Below are 22830 nucleotides of genomic sequence, written 5' to 3'. Positions count from 1 at the left end.
ATATCAAACTTTGGCCAAGGGAAAGTTTTGGTGAAAAAAGCTTCAGCAATGGCTGTTTTTCTTGAAATTAGCAAGTATGATAACTGGATCACAAATTCTCAATTACCGCAAGCAAATTTAGCAATCATCATAAAACCTGAAATTTGAACAAACGGGTGATTGAGATTTAGAATCCATTTTAATCCAGTTAAAAGAAGAGTCTACGTTTTTCATTTTACAAAATCGTATTTGTTGCTTGGCATAACCAAGGGAATATTGATGGCAGGTGATGTTTTTCCCATCATACTCGACTTCCAAACAGCTTTATTTGGCACAAACATATTCCCATGCTCCTCGCTCGCTGCATTTCCCACAGCCACCGTCCAACTTCAGTGCCCGGTTCCATCCCACTTTTCAGTTCAGTCATTTATCATCATATTGCTTGTGACGGGCTACTCGGTGCCAGCTTCATGGAAGATCAAACACTCAAACGTGTTACCAGAATTGTCATCTCCTAACAATATCATATCAACATGACTGGCGTGAAGATGGTGTGAAAGAGGTCAAAAATGGAATGATCACACATCTACAAAATCCAGCCGAGGATGTGAACATTCTAGTTACTACCATTCAATTCGCTATATTAGTTTCAATCTCAAATTCTGTTCTGTCTAAAAAGCATTTGCAGCAGACTAAAAAAAACAACTACAGGAACGTACCTTATTAATGGGGAGTGAACAGAATGCCGCCAGCAAGTCATGCAGCTAACCATACCAACTTCATGTTTTTCATTTAGGTTCCACAAGGTAAGATGCCCATATTTCATCTGCAGGTGGTGGTGGCTGAACCCAGTGCCCTGGTATGCGGCTGCACTCATGTTCTAAAGTATTAGAATCATTATATGAAAAGAATAATGCATCTAATGAAATCCATTTTGATAATGTCTTTCCTACAATTTTCCTCGGGCGACAAGTGTGGTTGGTTTTTTTCAGTATGCGTTGGACATGTTTACAGTGAGGGGATGTATTGTCAAACATCAAGTATATAGCCAAAGAGTTTGGACTTTCATTGGAGAACATGAATCTAGTACCCCCATGCTTTTCATCGTAAGCATGAAGTGATTAGAGGGAACGAGACAGAGCAAGAGGAATACTTTTCTCTGTAAACCTATTCTCCAAATGCAGAAACACGGTTCAAAATCAAAAACTAGAAAGAAGTACACCTCTCTTTCAACCAAATCACTAAATGCAGAAAGCAGTTCCAGAGTCCTAACTCAAAAGCCAAGCCATGTAGCTGTTAATAGAGAAATACTAGTATTGTTACCTTCCTCCCGGCCGTACATATGCATCCCATGTTCTTCTAACCTGTATGCATGGATAAAATTACTCACGATTAGATAATTACATTGTACCCCATTTTTTCCTATGAAAAGATGGACCATCTCCAACACAACTCAAATTGACTAAAAGAAACCATTATTGCAAAGCATAAAGAATTTGAAGAATTGTGGTGAAATAGGGTATAGAGAATAAGTGTGCCCATGTCAAGAATTGTGAAGTTTTTGTTCTGTAGCTAAATTCACCTCGATAAGTGTGCCCATGTCATTATTGCTTCCATGGTAATAGTGGTAGAATTCCATGGGTAGATTCTGAATGGAATCATGTGCTCCACCATAAACCTGTCCTATACATAATTTTTCTTGCACTTCCTTGCCAGAACCTGAGCTAGAGATTTTATTATCTTCAGCATGTTCCTCAGTTCCACCATCATCATTATCACTGTTGATATCGTTTGACACAGGTTCACAATCTTCGACATTTTTCCCAGAAACTTCAGCAGTTGCAACATCCTCCTGAGCAGCTTCAGTATCAGCTGTAGCTTGCTGCTCCTCCTCCTCCTCAACTGCAGCGCGAACTCTCTCAAGAAACTTATCATCCTCCTCTGGGAGAAAATGCCCTGCAATGTTAAGCAAGCAACCAAACATTACGAGTTACATAATAATTATAAATGAGAAGTCATACAAATAAGTCCAATACAACATAAGATTATCAAAATCAAACAGTGTAAGGAACAAGAGCATATTTACTTGGCCAAGGAATTTGATAGTTTTCAATTTTACTGGGTTTTTGCTATTTCTTATGAAAAAGAGTGTTATAAAAAGTGAAGGAAAAAAAAACAGAAACAGGCACCAAACTCAACCTAAGAAACAAGTAAAGACAAGCAAGTCATCATGTTCCATAATGACTTAATGAGAAGTAACATTTATTAGGAGCACCACCACTCCAAGAGCTCAAGCTCCTCACCACCTCAAATAAGAGCAGGGTTTCAAATCCCCATCCCTATTGAACAATAATGAACAAGGAAAAAAAAAGAAAATAGAGAAGTCTCAACATCGTCATCAATAGAACAAAAATCATGCTAAAACCCCAGAGTGGCCACACACGAACTGTTAAAAAAATCAGTAAATCCATGGCGTATAATATAAATCGTAAACTGCATGCTAAACTGGAAAGATTCATGTAAAATATCATAGAAAAAATTCACATGTCAGTTAAAGTTGAGGGTTAGGCATTAAATCACTAACATTGCTAAACAGATCCTTACTAGCCAAATGGCATTGGAGATTCACTCGGGAAGATAATCCCCAATGCAAAAATGCTGTAATAGCTAAATATGGTCTTAAAAGCCAGGGCTGGACAACAAGAAGTAACAGAGCCTTCAGTATTATGTACAGAAAAATGTCAGGTGCCTTTGGGATGAATAGAGCTGTAACCTAACATTTGCCACAGGGGATGGAAACAGAATTTATTTTTGGAATCCTTTAACCATTATTTGGACTGCTTGGAAAGACAGGAACCTTCGAGTTTTTGAAGGGAAAGTCCCAACCATGTAATCAAGAATAGATGGATGCAATACCATTTCTGGTGCTCAGGTTTTTGTAATACTAACGAAAACCAGCTTCCTCACGTAACTGACCTATTCCCCCCACCGTCATCAGTTCCCATTAGGTGCCTTTTCTTCTATCAGTAATACTTTCTTTTGCTTTTTTTTTTTCTTTTTTTCTAAAAGGAACATATTTAAAAAATATGTAAGAGATAAGTGTTGCCATAACAAGACCACAAAAACAGTTTTATGTTGAAATTGCAATGCATTACCACATGGGGTCAACAAGGAAATAACACAGTCTTTAAGTATACCTTGTTTTTTCAATTTATTGATTCTGATGGACTGCAATTCTTGCAATTTCTCAACAATCAAAACCAGCTCAAGCTGAAAAATGAAACTCGTGTCAGATTGGTCAACCACAAAACAGAAGTGAAAAAATAATGAAGCTATTTTACAACAGAGTTTGAACTCATTAGGTGTCTAGACCAAAGATAAAGAAGCCAATTTATAGTATTATTCAGTGAGGTTCATCAGAGGAGCATTGGCAAAAAAAAAGAGAGAGACCTTTCTATATCAAAATCTGTAAGGTAACACAAGTATGGCCAAACATCTTACCATATAAAACAACATGTTGGAATACGTATAAATGATGTGAAAAGCCCTAACCCAACAAGTTTAACTTATTGTGTTGAATGGCAAAGTAACTAATCTTACACAAGACATTTCCAATATTGTAGCCAATCGCATATGACACTTGAATTGAAGAACGAAGACATTAAAACATCAAAGAAAGACTGCAAAGGATGGGGAAAGGAAAAAAGTATGACTCCGCAAATAAGAAACCAGCCATGGCCCACTCAGTGTATGGAAAAGTTCATTACAACATTTGAATGAGAACCTCAGATAGAGCACGAGGAGAACTACCACATCAAGTAGTTCAGTACCAGATTATCAAGCATTTGCCCATACAGAATTTTCCCAGATCTTACCTCAGATTCCAATTTTCTTCTCTCCTCCATAGCTTTAAGCTTTCCGATTTGCTTCATCTTTTCCACCTGCAAACCCGCATTTCAGTTAAATAAATCAAATATTGTTTGCAAATTGCAATAGAAATCCAAAAGAACAAAAAATACAACTGTCAAATCAAACTGATGACCATGATGCAAACACTCGTAATAATACAAGTGTTCCAGTGTACTAAGCTATGAGGGGGCATTGACCTAATTTAGAAATTTATTTGCATTTCATGTTCCTCAATGACAGTAGGAGACTAAGAATGAATGTTCCAGCACCTTGCTCTTGGCAATATCCTTGGCAATCTCCCTAGCCCTCCACGCATCAGCTTTTCGATCAGCCTCATCAAAATTTTCACGCTCCTAAATGTAATCAAAAGAAAGAAAACAAAAATTAGCACTTTCCAGACAGCCTGAGAGTAAGTAAGACAAACAAAGATAACATAACAAGAACAACAGAAGCACACCTTTGCAAAGGATTCTGCAATGCACTTCCTCTTTCTCTTATTCCAAAGTTTGTTTCGCTTGGACTTGTGCATTTTATTAGCCAATCTAGCCACAACGGATTTCTCCTCCCATGGACTTCTCTCATCTAAGATAGATTTAAATGGCTCCAGCTCAGCCCTCAGTTTTGCCATCATTGAGAAGGCAGCTTTCATTGAAAGTGATTCTTGGCACTCCAAATTAATTTTCCTTTCTTCAAGATATTTGAAATATCCACCAACCTTAGGGTCAGTCATGCAACTTTTAGTATCTACTCCAGACTCTTTAGCACATTTAATCATTTTCAACATCTCAAGCTCCTTTTGCCTGCAACAAATGGCAACCCGGTAAAATCAATGCTGCTAAAAGCCATACTCTAGATCATAATTGTACAAAATAAGACTCAGCCAATGGGTTTGTGCTAATTCATATCCAAATCAAAATATAAAACTTATGTGTCAAGGAATCATATACATTGCTTGTGCCAGTCTAAGAGAATCCTGCAATTCCGTCAGCTGATCCTGCATATTCTTGGACCCCCAATAAGAACTTGATGTTGGTGGGTCGGGTGGTAGTGTTGGAAACCAAGAAGGCGGAGGTGCAGCATGAAAATGGATTGGATTCATTGCTAATCAAGCTGACCACTTCATCAATTAGACATGAACTGCGATAATCAACAAAATTTCATTCCAAGTACGAGGAAAAGTAACAAAAGCAAAGATCATACAAGATAAAACATAAGATTGAACTGATAAATAAAAACCATCAAAATTTCTTTGATTTTTTTCTTATGTACAGTTCAAAATTTCTCTTCTTCTATCGTTTCTCATGACTGAATGAAAAATTTCAGATCATAAACAAAAATCAAGCCCCGAAAGAAAGATTATAAGGAACCGTAGAAGACTTGTTTGCACGGAAAAAGAAGAGAAATCATACGAGATACACGTTGAAAAACCACCAGATCGAAAGGGCTCCGATTCAGACGTCCAGCGAGCCCGATCGAGACGGTGGCCTTTAGCGTTGGGTTCTTGTTTGGTGTCCTAACAAGGTTGTTTTTGGTGTTCTTGTTTGGTTTGCTACAACAACTAGTTGCTAGAATTGGTTATTTTGATGATGAGAAGTTGTTGCCTGGTGGAGCAAGGTTTGGAGGTGGAGGTGGAGCCGTGGAGGTGGAGCTGGTGGTGGGCTTGGAGGGATAGGGAATAGGGATTGGAGGTGGTGGCGGGCTTTGGTGGAGCAGGTGTTGGGATTTGGGAATTGGGATTGGAGGGCTGCTAGTAGTGGTGAACTGGTGATGGGCTTGGAGCCTGGAGGTCTAGATTGCCTTGGTGGGCTTCCAGGTGTTGGTTCCTCACTTCCTTGAAGGTAATGGAGGTCTTGATGGGCTTGGTGATACTAGTGGGCTTGCGGGAACTGGCGGGTCCCTTACTCCCTGGAAGCCAACAATATGTTATAATTACAATATAACCCCTCCATAATGGTACTTTAATAAATATTTAAGATGAAAATAAAATATTTTTCTGAAATCACTTAGGACAATGATTTATTCTTTAATGTACATATATAATTTCAATTTGAGCTTCTATTTAGCTTTAATGCATTTTTTTTTTATATTTCAGGCCTTTTGGTTGATTCTTTTCAAACATACGTATTTTCCAAATAATTAAGCTACACTCTACTGTATATTATAATATTTTTTTTTACTTAATTAATTACCCTCTACATAGAAATAAAATATTCTTCAAACCATGGACTCCTTTTGGGTCTCCCAACATCCCTAAGAGCCTTCCAAACAACACTATTACACTTGAATCCTGAACCAAAAGCAATTTGCCAAACCCTATCACCCTTTTTGATATTCCTTTCACTAGTGTTTGCCTCCAAATAACCCAATTCATACCAAACACTACTACTTGATGTGTTCCCAAACCTCTCCAATGTCTTCCTTGATGCCTCCATGTACTCATCACTCAGCTCCAAGTTCTTCTGTATCTCATCTAACACTTTCTTGCTACTTGCAAGTATGCAAACATGCTCAAATGCTAACTTGTAGTCTGGCATGTAAGGCTTGGATTTGTCCGTTTTTCGCTTCAAGAGTAAGTTTGTGAAGAAGTGGACTTGTTCTGAGACTGGAAGGACAAGAGGACTGAGAGTTGTGATGTTGTCCTTCAATGCATTTCCTCCCACTTCAAACATATCTTTGTTCAGTACTGAAATTCCTACCTTCCCTTCATTGTCTTCCTTCAGATGTACACTCTTGAAGCTCCTGTTGTCCATGCCTTAATGCGTCCGAACCACCTGCATCATTGTTTCATCATCCTTTTGTTCTGTTTGTTCTGTTTCTGTGTATGTAAAAGAAAGTGTAGTACCTGCTTGAGTTCATACTTGGAACGCCATCGATCAAGGCGACGACTAAAGAGCAAAATAGCAGAAGTGCCCATCCGAAAGAAGCAATTCGAGAAAAGCATGTCGGTGTCGTTGCCATTGTACCATGTATAGCTCACAACTTCTGTACTAACCACCAGTGCATATGACCCTGGATATGCATTCAACATGTCTTTGGCAAGATCAATAGCTATTAGTCCAGCAGCACAACCCATGCCAGCAAGATTGAAGTTTTGAATACTATGCCTCATTTTGTAATGGTTAATCACCATTGATGAGAGTGATGGAGTAGTGTTTAGGATTCCACAGTTTACCACAAGAATTCTCAAGTCTTTAGGCTGGATTTTGGTCGCGGCAAGAAGATCATCTATTGCTCCAAACATCATCATTGCTGCTTCTTCTCTGCCTTCCTTGAGGCTTATTCTTTGTCCAGGCTGAAATATCAGTCGCGGCATGTATGTCTCATCTCCAATGCCTGAATTCTTCAGAACCCGTCGTTGAAATTCGATGGATTCATCGTTGAAGTCCCCGGATTTTCTAACCAACTCTATGAACTCCTCTTTTGAAATCTGTCAGAGCAATCAACGTTTCATCAACTGCTGAAGAATGTTGAATGCATTGGTTACCTTAAGCTCGTTTGGTGGACGATAGCACGAAAAATCGACTAAATAAGTAGCGCGGGGGGTTAAATCGAGATAAACATACACGATCAATCCCAGTCATCCAATCATGAAAAAAGCATCTGCAATGTCACATTTGGGGAAAATTTCTTGCCAAGCAAGTTTGCCTAATTGAGCAATGAAGATCGCTGTGACAATCGGCGAGACTAGGAAATAATAACGATGAGTAAGGAGATATAGGTATCCAAGTTTGACATATTTCAAGTTGACAGAACTTAAAAAATCCGGCAAGCCACGCCGGACTCTGACAGAGAAGCTCAAAGAACCTGCATTCGGACCGGAATCTTTAATTCCTTGGTTCACTATTTCGGTGGATAGTTGTTCCTGCTCCATTGCCATTAAAGGCAAGTATGGAAGAATCAAAATGAAGAAAAGAAAACAAGTATTAGGTATGACAGCAGAGAAAATGCAGGGGTGCAACAGAACAGATGTGTTCGTGTATATATATATCACAGAGAAAGAAAATACATATGAAGTTAAGTTACGTTAAGGTCAAGTAGCCATGACAGACTAACAGAAATGAAGGCAATTTGTGCATGATAGGCTTAAGAAATGTTCATGGCGCTAGAAAAGACGGTGCGTGCTGGGAGTGTTTTCGTGCGGCTCTGGCTTGTACGTAATCCCTGCTCTACTAGCTTGAGAACCCTAGTTGTTAGCTGGACTTAGGGAATAAAGAATCTCGTCAGAAGGTAAGGAGTTCGATTTTAAGCTGGTGTTGTTATTTTCAAGTGATTTGCACTGGGTCTCGGTCCAACTAACTTGTACGGTGGGTTTGTGGTGTCTACCTAGCCCCGAGTTTAGACTTATTGAGCTATTCAAATGGCAAGTATGTTGAGTGATTATCGATTTAAAAATTACTCATAATTCAGAATAGTCCTTATACGTAATTTTATTTTATTTTCTGTAAGTGGGCTGGGCCGGAATGGGGATTCGAACTAGAGACCCAGCCCATTATTTTTTGGGCCATGGAAAAGAAGAAGAAAGTAAAATTACCGAAAACCCATAGAATCAAAATGAAAACTGTCTTGTTCCGTTAGATGGAGACGATGACAGAGCATTCCGAGGCACTCAGTAGTCAGTAGTAAAACTACTCTTCAAAACCTTTTTTCAACTTACAAATCCTTGCGACATTACAGGTACATATATATGGAATCTGTTCTCCTCCATGTTTGTTTGTTTGTTTGTTTATATACAATGTATTGTATGCTTGCATTTTTTTACCATGTTTGGTTGCTGACAAAATCCGAGGGAAAGAATTGTTTGCGTTGGAGTTTTTGAGTCTGTTTGGGTACGGGGTTTTTGAAAGAACTTAAGTTTGAGTTGAAATATTGTAATGGGTCCTTTTTGAGAGCTCGAACAAGATGAGGCTCCCACTATCCTTTTCTTTCTTTCTTTTTTACTTTTCTCGGTTTTTCGCACCATCCAAACGGTGGTTTGGAATTTCGTTTCAAGAAGGTCATGTCGGGTTAGGGCTTTTATTGCAAACAGATTACGCTGTTTTGCTGCAGAGACATGCAAGGAAAGAACTATTGTGTTGGGTTTTTAAATTTGTTTGGGTATTGGGTTCTTGAAAGAACTAAACTTCTTGAAAGAACTAAACTTTGAGTTTCTGCATTATGATGGATTGGTGGGTCTTTGGATCAATTTTTGTGGGTTTTTTTGGGACTAGAACAGGATGGGGGTCTTTAGATTAATTAAATCTTTCAACTTACACCAATTTCATAGGTATCATAGCTCAAGTGGGTGATGGAATAGATTGTCTCAGGCCTTTAGGATGTTTCAATTTTTTGGAAAAAATTTTGAGAATTTATTCTAGGTTTTTGCTGCTATATGCTGATGTCTCTCTAGTCTTTTTTTCATTGCCCTTCTTTTCTGTGACTCTGATTTTTGTTGATTTTCCTACCTCTTTTTGCCTTCCTCTAACCTAACATGCTATGCAATGTGTTCACAACAAGTCTTTACTATACTATTTTTAGAGCTGATTAGCATTAATTGTTGAACAATTTCATCTACTATGCTATCAGGGTTTTAGGCTTCTACTGTTGTTCTCTTCAAGAAAGGTTGGAGTTTTTGACAACCATGAAAGTTTGCAAAAATGAAGAGTATAAAACGCCAATCCCAGTCTCCATGCAAGAAGGGAGGGACAGGGAATGACAAATCTGAGGTTTTAGGTCCCCAAAATATCCGTTGCAGCCACCATTGTGGAGTTTCTGATTCAAACTCTGTCAGTCTACCTACTCAATCAATCATGCCTCGCGGAAGGCCTGAAAAGTTAATCATTACTTCTGGGTGTGATGAACTTGGAGATTTCATTCCATTGTCACCTCTTCACCATTCTGACACTGAGGATACTAGAGTTCCATTTTCAGATGTGGGATCTTTCCAGAACAGCCAATTGGAATCTGATACTCTTGATGCTTACAAATACATGAATAGACCATATTTTCCTTGCTTGCCCAAGTTGACTAATGAAAGTTTCCGAAAAGAAAATATGGACAACCAGGAATGCAGTGATGAAGATGACAGTAATCAAAGTTCTCTTTGTAAGAGTTTGTGCTCTGATATTGCAAGCAAAAGAACTAGCGTGTTTTTTCGATTGGGAGGTGTTGCTTCAGAAGTTCTTCCTGTAAAGAAACAAGAATCTGAGGATTGTGCTTCAAAGAAAAGAAAAAGTGTGTTTTTGCGCTTGTCCGGGGTTTCAGAAGAAGGCATAAATGATGATGATGAAGATGTCATAATGAACAGGAGCAAAAAGTGGAAAACTAGACTCGGAGAAGCTAATCAAGCAAAAAAAGAAAAGGCACTGATACAATCGATAGATCTGCGAAGAAGACATGGGAAATAATGCAGCAAAATGTTGGGTACCAAAGGAAGAAGGTTAGGGGAACTGAAATTTTTGTGTGGGATCATGGTTCTGAAGAGAATTTGCTGTCAGTTTAGATATGGACATCAAAGAAACTCTCTTGTTTAAGTATTTGAGAAGTTATTTCCTTCAAGAAAAATTAGTTTAGGAAGTGATACAAAAGATTAGTGAATCTAACTTAGTCAAAATGTGAAAAACAATAGAGAGACTTACAGGGCACTGCAATGGTAGTGGTAATTGTATTACACATAAGCTTATGTACTTTTGACCTGCAAAACTTGAACAATTATTCTACAGAGTATAGACAACGTAAAAAAAATCATGCTGTAGTATTCACTGTGATTCATGGTTAATGAAATATGACCATTACAGCAAGAATAAAAACACCAGATATCCACCAAGAATGCTTGTGAAGGGCCAAAGAATGTCCATGAGCAATCATCACAGGAAACTCACATTCCCCATTAGATGGATCCTCATCTGTGACCATAGCCAACCCGGAGAAATCGCAGTCCCAGTCTTTCTGGTCATTCACCTGATAATACATGTTAAAAGCATAAGAAGCATTTCCCTGCACACTCAGTTGATTACAAGAAGACCCATAACCTAATGCAGTGCAATCTGATAGACTACAAGCATAGTCAATGCTCTTAGCCAAATCTGCCAAATCCGTTGCTTGTGGATCAAGGATGCACCATTGTCTCTGCATATATTCCACATCTTCTACTGGTACTAGACCCCTGTTTTCCTCCCAACCTGACAAGTCCAGTCCATATTTTGGCTTCCCATCAAACTCAAATATCCCCCAATGCCTCTCAAAACTTCCAGGAGCAATACTTTTCGCGTTCTCATCAATAAGACTGAAAATATATACTTCAAGTGGTCCTCTCCTAATTGGGGTTCCATTTTCACTCAAAATATGCCTAAGCAAGCCTTGATTGAATCGCTTTGCATTTTGGGTATTTGCAGTCTTATCTCCATCAGTAGGCCACCCAACTTCTCCAATTATGACTGGCATGTCAGGGTATCCAGCTCTCTCTAATGACCATATGAGTGTATCAAGACTTGCATCAAACACATTGGTGTACATCAAATTGCCATCTTTAACCGGCTGGTTTGATCCATCGAAGAAAGCGAAATCGAATGGAAAATAGGCATTCCCATAGAGACTGAGAAACGGATAGATATTGACAGTGAAGGGTGCATTGTTTGAATGAAGATACTGGACTATTTCAATTGTGAGGTCCTTGACTTCAGGACGGAAATCGCCCGCAGATGGAACCGGATTCGATTCAGGGGAGTTGTAGATGTCAGCATTGAAAGGGACTGTTGCTTTAATTTTAGACCCAAGATTTGCTTGATTGAGGGCTTCTTGGATGTTCCTCAGTGCTGGTAAGGTAATTTCAAGATAAGTCCCATTGTATGTTTGAAGGAAAGGCTCATTACCTACAGCAACATACCTGCAAAATCAAACAGTACCCTTCACGGTAAGTTCACAGAGAAAGAATAGCAGAATGATAGAGATATTGACAACGAAAGAAAAGGACCACAACCACAAACTTTTCTTTCCAATTCAGAAAGAAAGCATCTTTGAATCAGGAAAGAGTGAAAAGGTGTAGGAAAGAGACATAATTTTCTGTAAAAATACAAAATCTATCAATCAAGAAACTTGTGTTACTAACTTGATGTTCACTCCACCAGGGTAAGACCAACTAGTGACATTGGTATCAACCCAAGAAGCAGCAGCATCAGGATCTTCACTCATCTTCTGCAACATGTAATTGGGTACAGCCAGCATAACCTCAATATCAGACCCTAACAGAGCAGCCAAGATCCTCTCATCAGCCTCAAACAACTTCAACTTCTTAAACCCATTTTCTTTCAACATCTGAATCACCTTGTCTGGAGGGAGTTGGTGCGTTGCCATTGTTCCCCAGTTCACTCCAACACTAGGTTTACTCAAAACCACATTACTCATCAAAGAAAACAACAATACTAGGAGACAATTCCAGTACTTCAACATCAGCCTTGCTTGTGCCATTATTCTCTCTCTTTTTTCCTTCTTGATCAAGAATATTTGATGGGTCAATGGGGGTATCTCTCTGAATCTTTTCTTGGATTGAGAGAGAGAGAGAATCAAGAAAGATTGAAAAGAGAAGAAAGAGAGGGAATTTGTTTGGTCATGTGAAGTGAAATTTATACAAGTAAAAGAAAAAAGGGTAAGACGATTAATTAATTTGGTTTTTAAGAAGCTTCATGAAGAAGGTGACTTCGTACTAAAGGAACATTTTTTGAGTTATAGAAGATTCGTTCCTTAATTCTGTTATTCAGTTATAGTGTGGCAGACCATACCCTATCCATGCATCTGACAATGGTTCAGATTATTGAAATATTACTTTCCATTTTCAGTATAAGGTATTCACACGGTTTGTTTGCCTAATGTACATCTCCAGAGTTCAGAATGAAGATTTGCAACATATTAGATTGCTTCATTCACATGTGTTGATCATAGCTTTTGTCGGCAAGGCGCTCTTGGCCATCTGGGGTGATCGAGTTGATTGGGGATGAGTCGTTCCAACCTTAAACCCTAATTTCCACGTCAAGTAAGGTTCAAAGTAAAAAAGTGTAAACCCAAATGACTTACCATATTGAAACCAGGAGATTCACAAAGTACCAAATATATGTTGTTATGTCGTCAAAAGACAATGAAATGTGTATGGCATGCACACAAGAGTATAGTTGAGACCAAGTCATTGGCATTGACTGCTTTATGAAGAGGATTGAAGAGATAATCATCTAAATGCTAACTTTCCAGCCTGAATCGACGTGTGAATCTTTACATTCAATATTTGCTATCTTCGTCTGAGTTGGCTCTTTTATGAAAGTTAAGACCTTTCCATTCACAAAAGGTTGACATAGCCAACGACCGTCTTGCTCTCCAAAGAAAAAGGAAACTGAAGGTCCCTAATGGATTTTTGCCACTTTCACATCCAAAGTGTTTAGCCAGACAAAATGCCACTAATGAGAAAAAGCTTTCTTCCTCCCACATCTTGACTTTATTTCCAACAAAGACTTAATACTCTTTTGAGACTGGTTTCAACCCTAGTCCACACCATAAAAGATGAGAATCAATAAGAAAAGATACATGTAACAAACAATTATCCCAACACATACCAGGTGAGTCACATACGTCAGAATTCTATTTCCAAAAGCAGTGCAACTCAAATTTAAGGCCTTCGGAAAAGCACTTGTAGTAACTACTAAACCTAATTGACCGGGATAAACATGTGACTTCATACAATAGATTGGGTTACGATCTTGGTATAATGGTTGAAAAATCCATGATCAAAAGCTAGGCTCTCTTCAGCTTCGTGCTTCTTTTTGTGTTTAAGCAAGGGCCAAAAACCTTCTACAGCAGTGTAGAAGCAAGGGCCAAAAACACCAGAACCCTGAAACGTGAACTCCAAATCACTATGAAATAACTTCAATGAGATCACGATGCTCCACTGGCGACATTTTCACTAAAGCATGCTTCTGGCAGCCTAAAGCTTAAGCAAAACATAGCCTGCATGATAAAGCAAAGCTCTAAGTAATAAGGAGTTGCAAATCCCTATTTGCATGCACCAGTGGACATAAATAATTGCAAGGGTATGTGCATCTGTTTATATGCACGCAAGTAAGCAAGGGAGTAAGTGACAAAACTGACAACAGCCATACCTTATTTGGAGCAACATCTCTAACCCGATGAAAGACTGGGTCTTGTATAGGGGCATTTAAGGCAGATTCTGCCACCTGCAAAAGGCAAATAGTATGACTTGTATAAATTTTGCTGAAATATAAATTATGTTGAAACAAATAAAAAAAATTAACAATAAAATTTTGCAGCAGAAGAAGACTTTCCGAAATTATCATTTCTTCGGTTTCATTTGCCCGTATGAAGCAATAGCAGTGAATCCAAGGCAGTGGCACCTTCCAATATTTCCTCCGGATAATACCCCTAAATGCATCTGCAATAAAAATAGGGTGATATTCTCAGCCAAGGAACGAGAAAGAAGGAAGAGAAAGAGATTGGCTGTTGAAAACAACGCAAGCACCTAGAAATTGAAGAGCAGAAGCAGGAAGGTTCATAATGACATGATCAACATGCTCCCAACTCTTAGTGTTAGGCAACTCAGAAGCCCTCATCCTCTTACGCAAGCTTCCTTTTTCCCAAGCAGCAAAAGACTTGCCAGAAAACTTGGAACCGCCATTTTCTGCAGAATGTAAGACAAAAAATAACTATAACCAGAATATGAGAGAGAACCCAAGCCCCATGCATCTAACCCTGCATTTAAGATGCCTTAAAATTCATAACAAAAACAATGACTTCACTAAAATTCCAATACCCTATGGTGCCTATCATACCTTCCTCGCAGCAATTGGAAGGTCTTTTAACAGCAGCCACAGAAACATCCACAATCATACATGAACTTTGAACCCTCTCTGAATTCCTTAACAGATTATCATGTATCTCTTTTTCGTCTGCATGGGGAAGAGAGAGTTACAATAAAACCAGGAAATAACTTTCAGGAGAAGAGATAAATTAACAACAACAAATATTACCATCTTGCCTTCCTTTCTCCAACCTAGGCTCCTCATTGGCTGGTATGCCCTGATTGTCACAAGTTCTGAGCATTGAAACATCAGATTCCAGATTAATATCAGGAACCGGAGGAGCCGTCAGTTGAGATATGAATTTCCTAGCATCCATGTTGTATGCACAAATAAGATTATCAACCTTATTGACTTTTGCATTTATCTTCAAATACTGAATGCTATCTGGATTCAAGTCATTTGCATAAATCATGCATCCTTTCTGTGCCGCTGGAATAGCAAAAGGACCAATACCAGCAAACATGTCACAAACTGTCTCCCCAGGGTTGAATTGAGAAACCAGTCTCATGTGTTCATGTTCCAATCTAGAATTCCAGTATACTAAGCTGTAATCAAGCTTGAACGTTGCTCCATATTGCTTCACTTCTGTGACCATATCGCTGTCTCCAGCTAAAATTTCAAACTTTGGCACTCGGAATTCGTTTGTTATCGTTCCAACCTTATTTACAACAGTTTTGATCCTTGGATAATTTTTCTGTAAGAATAAAAAATCGGTCAATGTTTTGACAGTTACAACTAACTCATATGAGCATAAGTGCCATGCTTGATGCTACTGACAAACAACTTTAATCTCCAAATATTTTTTGATCTAGCCCGCAACAAGAAAATTTTCGCCTAATGGTAGCCTACTCCTTAGGACTTAAACCAGAGCAAGGTTCGAGTCCCCTCTCACGCTAATAATAATTCCTCGCCTACCATTCCCCCAAAGGAAACAGAAATGCTCAGTCGGAGTTCAATTCAAACAAAGGACAAAGCATGTCCACATGATTATCAAGATTACAGAAACCAAAAAAAAAGAGAGAACATTTAGAATCCATAAATTTTAATTTTTTTAAAAAAAATCCTTCCTTGTAAGATCTAAAACTAAAAAAGCGTTGAGAGAGAGAGAGAGAGAGAGATAAATTTAAAAAAGTGTTAAAAGATCTTCCACAAGAGAATACGTTTCTTCCCAAAACCATTGAAGAGAAATCCAGAAGTACGCATTAGTAGAGGGGAAGAGTAAGACTTACATCATAAATGACCTTTGCAATAACATCTTTGTAAGGAAGTAGCTCATCATGTATATTTAGATGTGCAATATGACCTGCATAAAAAGGAAGAGATATCAATAACTGACCTTTGCAATAACATCTCTGTAAGGAAGTAGCTCATCGTGTATATTTAGATGTGCAATGTGACCTGAAGAAAAAGGAAGAGATATCGCTTCCACAATATCAGTGATGAAGGAGACTAATGGTAAATGATAGACTAGTCGACTGTCCTTTAAAACTAGGGGCAGTACAAGGGAAGTAGTACGTGAGAAGAGGTGGGAAAAAAATAAATTAAATACTTAACTATTGTCTCAAAAGACGAGGGCACCTCAGCTCCGAGAGGTAAAATCTGTTTCAGTATGTGATCTACACCCAAAGAAACCAGGAAGGCATTACTTTCGCTCGAATTGGGGGAAAGAAATAAAATTGTGAAGGAAACATAATTCATTCAGTATGCGTATACTCAGGTATGTCTGAAAAATGGCTATGATATGCAGACAGAGACAAAATAATCATTCTGCCTCAGCATGTCTCTACTCAGTATTTGCACGAGGAATCGCCTAAAATCAAAACAAATAAGCTTTGTCTCGAATCCATTTAGTTAAGTTTAAAGCAACAAAGGTCAAAGTACAACACATTAAACAAAGAGTGTTTTACATGAAAAGAATGCAGAATTTCAGCACGGCAACCTCTATCTTTTCCAAGATAATCCGAGAAAAGACATTAATGCAGCATCAGCATTTATAATTAGCAGACCACATTTATAAATTATGTTAATTTGGCATCCAGAAGCATCATACAATTGACAAGTTGGCTATCCAGAATGTAACAGATACGAATAACTACAACCATCAGTAATGGTCACAAGAAGAGCATTGCCACTGACCTGCACCCCAATAAGAATACCCTAGGGTCAATGAATAGGGAAGTACTTCAATCTTGATTGACTTCCTCAGTTCTTCTAGTTTTTGGTCGGGAATTTCAGATAAATCTGTTCCACATTGAAAATTTCCACCAATATGAGATTAATACAAAACATGTCAGATGGAGGCAATCTAAAGGGGGGAAACAACAATCCAAACGGTCACCCCATAAGACAAATACAAAGGGATTGATAGCATCAAAGAAACAAAAGGACCATGAAGAAACAGAAACATGCGTGTGTGGGAGCATGTGTTCGCTTTTCCTCCAGTACAACATATAGGTGATAAGATATAGTTGAAAAAAATCGTTACATGAAGAAACAGAAGCATTACTTATTCCTCCAGTACAACATATGGAGTAGTTCTTACCAGGACTTTTAACCTTCTCTGACAGTATCATGTAACGATTTTTTTCACATGTTGGATCTTCAGTGATAGGTTTAACACGAGCTTTGTCCAGTAAGTATCTGCAAATAAAAAAGGTAACTAGTTCACCATAAAACATACTGCACAAATTACTAAGGAGCCTAACCAGCTCACTACATTAAAGTTATTGATAAGATCACCAAAACCTGCGCAAGAAAACTGGAATACCATTCTTCTAAAAATACACATTTTATTGACTCGTTTGAACTCTCATCTTTTGGTGAATTGCTAAAAACAAAATAAAAATAAAGAAAAACCTAGAACGAAGCATTGTTTAGTTGAGTTGGGTTAGCTAAAAACGTACCCATTTAGTATACGAGTTGCAACCTTGCAGAACTCGCGAGGGATCCTAATTGCCAAAAGTTTCAAATGCACGTCAAACTGACTCTCGTCCAACATTGCACAAGCCACAAAAGAGTCAAAGTAAGACTTCTTTCACGGTAAATCCTGAAATAATCGCAAAACGCATATATCTATAAGTGAAGAAATCGAAAAATTGAAAAATATGTTGTCGTGAAACGAGTACGAAATTTACTAACAGAGAACACGATAGGTTATACAGTCAAATTAACACTGCAACAAAAAAATAGTGGAGATTAGGCACTGATAAAAACCTAGACTTCCAAGTGTCGCAAGCAGCAACTCAAACTGACTTGAAAGAATCGTACCACTTTAATTGAGCGAACGAAGGTCGGCAGAGGTAAACGAAATCCTTCTATACTAGCATGTATGGTGGGTTCGCAGACAAGGGCCGGTTAGGGGTTCGCTGCAGAGTGCAGAGTAATTCTGTACTCCTGGGCTCACGGTAGTTCAACCGTTTTATTGATCAAAATTGGGTTCTTTCAATCGGAGCGGGATTGAAGAGATGAGGCGAGAAAGAGCCGCTTCTTCGCACAAGGGAAAGGTTAGGAGTGCCTCTGGGCCTCTGGCTGGTTTTTAGGGTTTAAAAAACAAATTGGGCCTTTTTGATTTGCATGTTTCTACGGTCAGTGGAGGTCAAATTTTTATAATTCAGTGTTTTTTTTTTTTTTTGCACATGGCAGCTTGTCCATTAAAAAAATAATATTGTTGAATAATAATTCATGGCATGTCCCACTAAGCTAGTTGACTGTATGACCTACCAACCACAGTTGGTTTGGTAGACAATCGATTGGGTTAGACATATGTATATTCAATGTTCAATTTCAATCGTAAACATAATTCTTTATGGTATTTCAAACAAAAAACAAAGTTGACTGCATGACCAGAAGTAGAGGTGGCAAAACTTTGCCTGATCCGGATGACCGAATTTGTCCGACCATAATTAAACCAAATTTTGACATAAGTTATATGTCCGAAATCTAAATCCAACCACAAATTTTCTGTCTTATTTAAAATAGGGTTAGGGTTCAAACATATAAATCTTGTCTGATTTATTTGTCCGTACCCTAACTCCGATTAAATTATTGTCCGATTTAAACCAATTTAAGTAGGTCCGAAATCCAATCCGAATTAGGGTTCAGACATGTAAATATTTCGTAAACACATGCTGTTATCCGACCTGAAACTGACCCGGAATCGAATTTTTGCCACCCATAACCATAAGTATAAATCTATCAAATTGGGCAACTAAATAGGAACGTGACCAATGCTTGGATAACTACAAATTATATTAACTCCTTTCCTTTGAGCTAATTCATTAACCACCACAAATTATATTAACCCCTCTGAGCTAATTCCTTAACACTTAACAAGTTTTTTTAGTAACATGATGTTCTTATACAACGTCATATGAATTAGTCGAGAGCTCGCGCGATATGCAAAATAAATTTACAAATATAAATTCTAAAGTTCCAACAAAAATGGTTAAGAAGTTTATCTATAAACTTGAATCTATTAATCGCAATTAGGCGTAACAATTTTTACCTATTTAACAATTATAAATTCTTTTAACTTTTAAATAGTAGCATCATATATATTATTGTGATATTTCTACAAAATTCATAATCAAGTTTTTTTTTTGGTTGGAAATTGTTTTTTAGATATTGGTTTCCCAAGATTGCAAATGGCCAACTACCGGGAATCACATAATTGAAAGTATTTATGAGTTAAATAAATCGAAAGAGAAATTAGAAAATTTCTGAAATTTCAACTATTCTTATGAGTTAATTTTTCCAACTAAATATAAATTCAGTTAAAAAAAGCATATTAAAAGAAATTCCTAATTCTCCGAAGTAGTGTAGTAACTGTTCAACTTCCATCCAACCAAGACTTTTCGTTTTGTTGTTTGGCCGCAACTCTCTGTCTTCTCTGTCTGGAGTGGAGCATCCGATCGATCCATATGGCCAAAATACTTCCCAGTCACCCAACCGAACCTTGCTGCTCTGCCGTCGAGAACTGGCCGGACCGGGACATACCAAACCCTTAAACACAGGTTGTTCATCAATCTCTGACGAATCAATCAATCAATCCGATATTGAATGATTATGCCAGCAGAGAAGCATAGAGACGCAGCGTCGAAGGATGTAGACCCGCGTCTTCTGCTGCTTCGCCATCGACAAATACCTATTTACGAAACTAGGTTTACGGGAATTTCTTGATCTACCTTGAAACTGTCGTTGCTGCTGCTGCTGCTGTTGTTGGTAAGCTATTGACATGGCGATTATCGTGGGTTTGTGCTGCCCGTGTCTCTTCTCTACTCTCGTGTTTCAATGGCGTCCGTTATATAGGAGATCTGGGAGTCGAATCGGGACTGCGGTGTGGTCCCCACTCCATGGTCGGTCACTTCGACGAAAGTATGCATTGACATTCTTGTCCCGCACAGCACATGCCAATCTCTCGTGTTGGTATAAGGCTATTTTAGTAATTGTCAATTGAGTCAAAGCCGTTTGTGGGGCGCGTTCAAAGTTTGGGGAACAGATAAGGACAAAGAGAGTGCAGAGAAGCCGTGTGCGGTAGCTCATACAGATGCTTCTTCCCTAAAAATTAAAAAACCCAAATCCCACGTGTCAATTTTTTGTCTTTTCTCAGCTCCAGTCCAACCCACGTTTTCTTTTAGGTGGCCTGGCCTGGCCCAGGCCCTACCGTAAATTCTCATCTCTCATTTTCTCGCTATCAACTATCAAGTAAAGTGCGATGCCATATTGGCAAGGTATATGCCTGGCCGACATAACAATAGAGTGATGCCATGTATCCTGATATGTTTGGACAATTTCTCGTGAACTGCTGTTGATGTGTGTATATAAACTATATATATAGAGAGGGATTTATCACATAATAGTCTAATGTAAGAGGTGTAAAATAAGAGTTACATTTTAATGGTATAGATGAATGAGATGACAAATAAGATCTACTGCTTTGGGTCTCATATGTTTCAAATAAATGATGTAAATATAAACTCTTATTTTACATCCTTATATTAAACTCTTATGTGAAAATCCCTCGTGTATATATATATATATATTAGTATTTGTTAATTACTATGTTTATGTTTTATTAGTGAAGGGCGTGACATTAGTCATTAGAAGATCATTTTTGATTGTTGGGCGGCCTTTCTAGAATGCGTTTGTTCAATAGTTTGGCTGCTATTGAATATACGGCGTCGCTATTTGCCCTCCCCTATATTACTTCTTACACCCCCAGTCAAATCACTCATGTGACATATTTTAAAGACAAGACATCCTCATGATGCTTAAGCATTCGATCCCACGTGCCTGCGTCTCCATAATTGCCCCACTCTCCCTCTTGTCTCTATCTTTCTCTCTCAACTTTCTCTCCCCTCCTTTTCTTCCTTATATCCGGCTTTCTCTCTTTGTCCCCTAGTAAAATACGTCGTTTAAATGTCAGTTGATGCAGTTATGTTAGTTCTTAAAATAATTTACCCTCCTATGGTAACATCTTATTGTAACTGCTCTTGCCTAATTGTAATTGTAGGATAATTGATCTATCTTGGAACTGCTTGAATTGTCGGATAAATTACTTTTGGATAAAGCTCTTTTGTCTGGGAGTTACCAATCTTCTGGAATCGTATTGACATATATATGAAATAAATTATTTTTATTCATCAATAATAATTAATACAATCAAAATAAATTATTTTTATTTGACGTTATTATTTTATTTTTACTCAATAGCTTTTTCAATGCGATGAGTTTGAAAATGAAGTTATAGGGAGCTCATTTCACTCTCAATGCAACGCGAAGGGTAAGACCCATTTGGTTGGACTTTGATCCGCTTTTTTTGAGTTTTCCTACTTGTGGAGTACCTACCTACTCATCCTTACTCTCTCTAGCCATAACTACAGCTAAAACAATCTAAGTTAATATTTTTTAATCTATCACTCTAAGCCTATGTGGCAAACTAACCCTGAATACTTGTCTACTTTTCACTCAAATATCACACTAACTTAAATGTTTATGTACCATTTGTACTTGACTCATGAGACTTACATAAATTTGTCTTGTCAGACTTTTAGTCTCTCTCTAAAATGATTGTGATTTCACGTATTGGTATCTCTCAAAGTTTACTTATCACAAGAATTATGAAATCGCCAAGCCTAGGGAAGTAGATTTGACTTTAAATTTGACACGTTTTGATGATGATATGACTTTATCGGTAGGATACAGTAATTAGAAAAATATTTATTTTTAAATTTTTTCAAAAAAATAATATTAAAAAATATTTATTTAAAATAATACTAAAGCCATCTTTTACATTTATTCTAAAGTTATGTGGTGAGAGAAAGCCGGATATAAGGAAGAAAAGGAGGGGAGAGAAAGTTGAGAGAGAAAGATAGAGACAAGAGGGAGAGTGGGGCAATTATGGAGACGCAGGCGCGTGGGATCGAATACTTAGGCATCATGAGGACGTCTTGTCTTTAAAATATGTCACATGAGTGATTTGACTGGGGGTGTAAGAAATAATAGTGATTTGACAGAAGAGTGTGAATGATAAGTGATTTGATTAGAGGAATAATAAGGGGGTTTATGAAGCAAAAAAGGGGGTCTGTATAGCAGGACCCTTGAATATAACATATGGAGACAGGATCAGTTGGGACCCACCTTATCTTAATGGTGCGGATCGATGACAAAAACGATTAGGTATTGAATTCTGTCAGTTGTACTGCAATTTAGAGAGTTGGTTCACACATGACATAATGAGAAACTTTATTGAATCCCAACAAATATTAGTGTTAGAAATCACACCCCCATAAAAGCGTTTGGATTTCGGTTTCCGTAGGTTATATCGAATTACTCTCACTCAATTATTCTTACGGCTTTATGTTCTTTAATACTCTTTCACACTTGTAGATTGAATTATATCAAACTTAACAAATGGAGTAAATGATACGTTCAACTGGATCGAATTGTTCTGATACCATGTCCAAAACTCCATCCCATGCAATCAATCATATCGAATTACTCTCGTGAGTTTGTTCCTCCCAAACCTGATAATTGACTGAAACCCAACCCATTGAACTGAACCTATGAAAAAACCTAATTGATTTGTAGAAAAATGTAGTTATCCATA

The 22830-nt window shown here is 37.9% G+C and overlaps 3 protein-coding genes and 1 pseudogene across 9 annotated transcripts; all 4 read right to left on the bottom strand.

The window, feature by feature from the left end:
* Positions 1 to 102: 102 nt before the first annotated feature.
* Positions 103 to 5642, bottom strand: LOC119997349 (U11/U12 small nuclear ribonucleoprotein 59 kDa protein). Of its 3 annotated transcripts, none has more exons than XM_038844293.1 (10): positions 5298 to 5642; positions 4836 to 5025; positions 4346 to 4688; positions 4158 to 4241; positions 3855 to 3920; positions 3177 to 3249; positions 1562 to 1935; positions 1303 to 1343; positions 699 to 846; positions 103 to 565 (listed from the first exon to the last, which is right to left on the bottom strand). In XM_038844293.1, the coding sequence occupies exons 2-9, from the start codon at positions 4985 to 4987 to the stop codon at positions 768 to 770; spliced, it is 1212 nt and encodes a 403-aa protein (XP_038700221.1). In that variant the 5' UTR covers positions 4988 to 5025; positions 5298 to 5642; the 3' UTR covers positions 103 to 565; positions 699 to 767. The 3 variants fall into 3 exon arrangements, with proteins under 3 accessions (XP_038700221.1, XP_038700220.1, XP_038700219.1); XM_038844292.1 differs by having other exon boundaries at positions 103 to 493; XM_038844291.1 differs by having other exon boundaries at positions 103 to 445; positions 5298 to 5641.
* A 438-nt stretch (positions 5643 to 6080) lies between these two features.
* On the bottom strand, positions 6081 to 7765 carry LOC119996806 (annotated as a pseudogene).
* Positions 7766 to 10606: 2841 nt separating this feature from the next.
* On the bottom strand, positions 10607 to 12461 carry LOC119996608 (glucan endo-1,3-beta-glucosidase 8). Its single transcript, XM_038843297.1, has 2 exons — positions 11972 to 12461; positions 10607 to 11749 (listed from the first exon to the last, which is right to left on the bottom strand). The coding sequence occupies exons 1-2, from the start codon at positions 12328 to 12330 to the stop codon at positions 10639 to 10641; spliced, it is 1470 nt and encodes a 489-aa protein (XP_038699225.1). The 5' UTR covers positions 12331 to 12461; the 3' UTR covers positions 10607 to 10638.
* An 847-nt stretch (positions 12462 to 13308) lies between these two features.
* Positions 13309 to 18289, bottom strand: LOC119997853 (tRNA (guanine(37)-N1)-methyltransferase 2). 5 transcript variants are annotated; one of them, XM_038845057.1, is made up of 12 exons: positions 17991 to 18287; positions 17862 to 17895; positions 17627 to 17769; positions 17266 to 17363; positions 16860 to 16964; positions 16277 to 16339; positions 15953 to 16026; positions 14892 to 15417; positions 14694 to 14810; positions 14384 to 14542; positions 14007 to 14296; positions 13309 to 13854 (listed from the first exon to the last, which is right to left on the bottom strand). In XM_038845057.1, exons 3-12 carry the CDS (start codon positions 17719 to 17721, stop codon positions 13783 to 13785), a joined length of 1599 nt encoding a protein of 532 aa, XP_038700985.1. In that variant the 5' UTR covers positions 17722 to 17769; positions 17862 to 17895; positions 17991 to 18287; the 3' UTR covers positions 13309 to 13782. The 5 variants fall into 5 exon arrangements, with proteins under 5 accessions (XP_038700985.1, XP_038700987.1, XP_038700986.1 ...); XM_038845059.1 differs by lacking the exon at positions 17862 to 17895 and having other exon boundaries at positions 14007 to 14081; positions 14190 to 14296; positions 17937 to 18285; XM_038845058.1 differs by lacking the exons at positions 15953 to 16026; positions 17862 to 17895 and adding an exon at positions 16060 to 16121 and having other exon boundaries at positions 17937 to 18289.
* Between the last annotated feature and the right edge of the window lie 4541 nt (positions 18290 to 22830).

This window comes from Tripterygium wilfordii, chromosome 4 (genome assembly GCF_013401445.1).
Source record: "Tripterygium wilfordii isolate XIE 37 chromosome 4, ASM1340144v1, whole genome shotgun sequence".
Taxonomy (NCBI): Eukaryota; Viridiplantae; Streptophyta; class Magnoliopsida; order Celastrales; family Celastraceae; genus Tripterygium; species Tripterygium wilfordii.
Note: the sequence above shows the minus strand (reverse complement) of the source record. Positions and strands in the feature narration are given on the sequence as shown.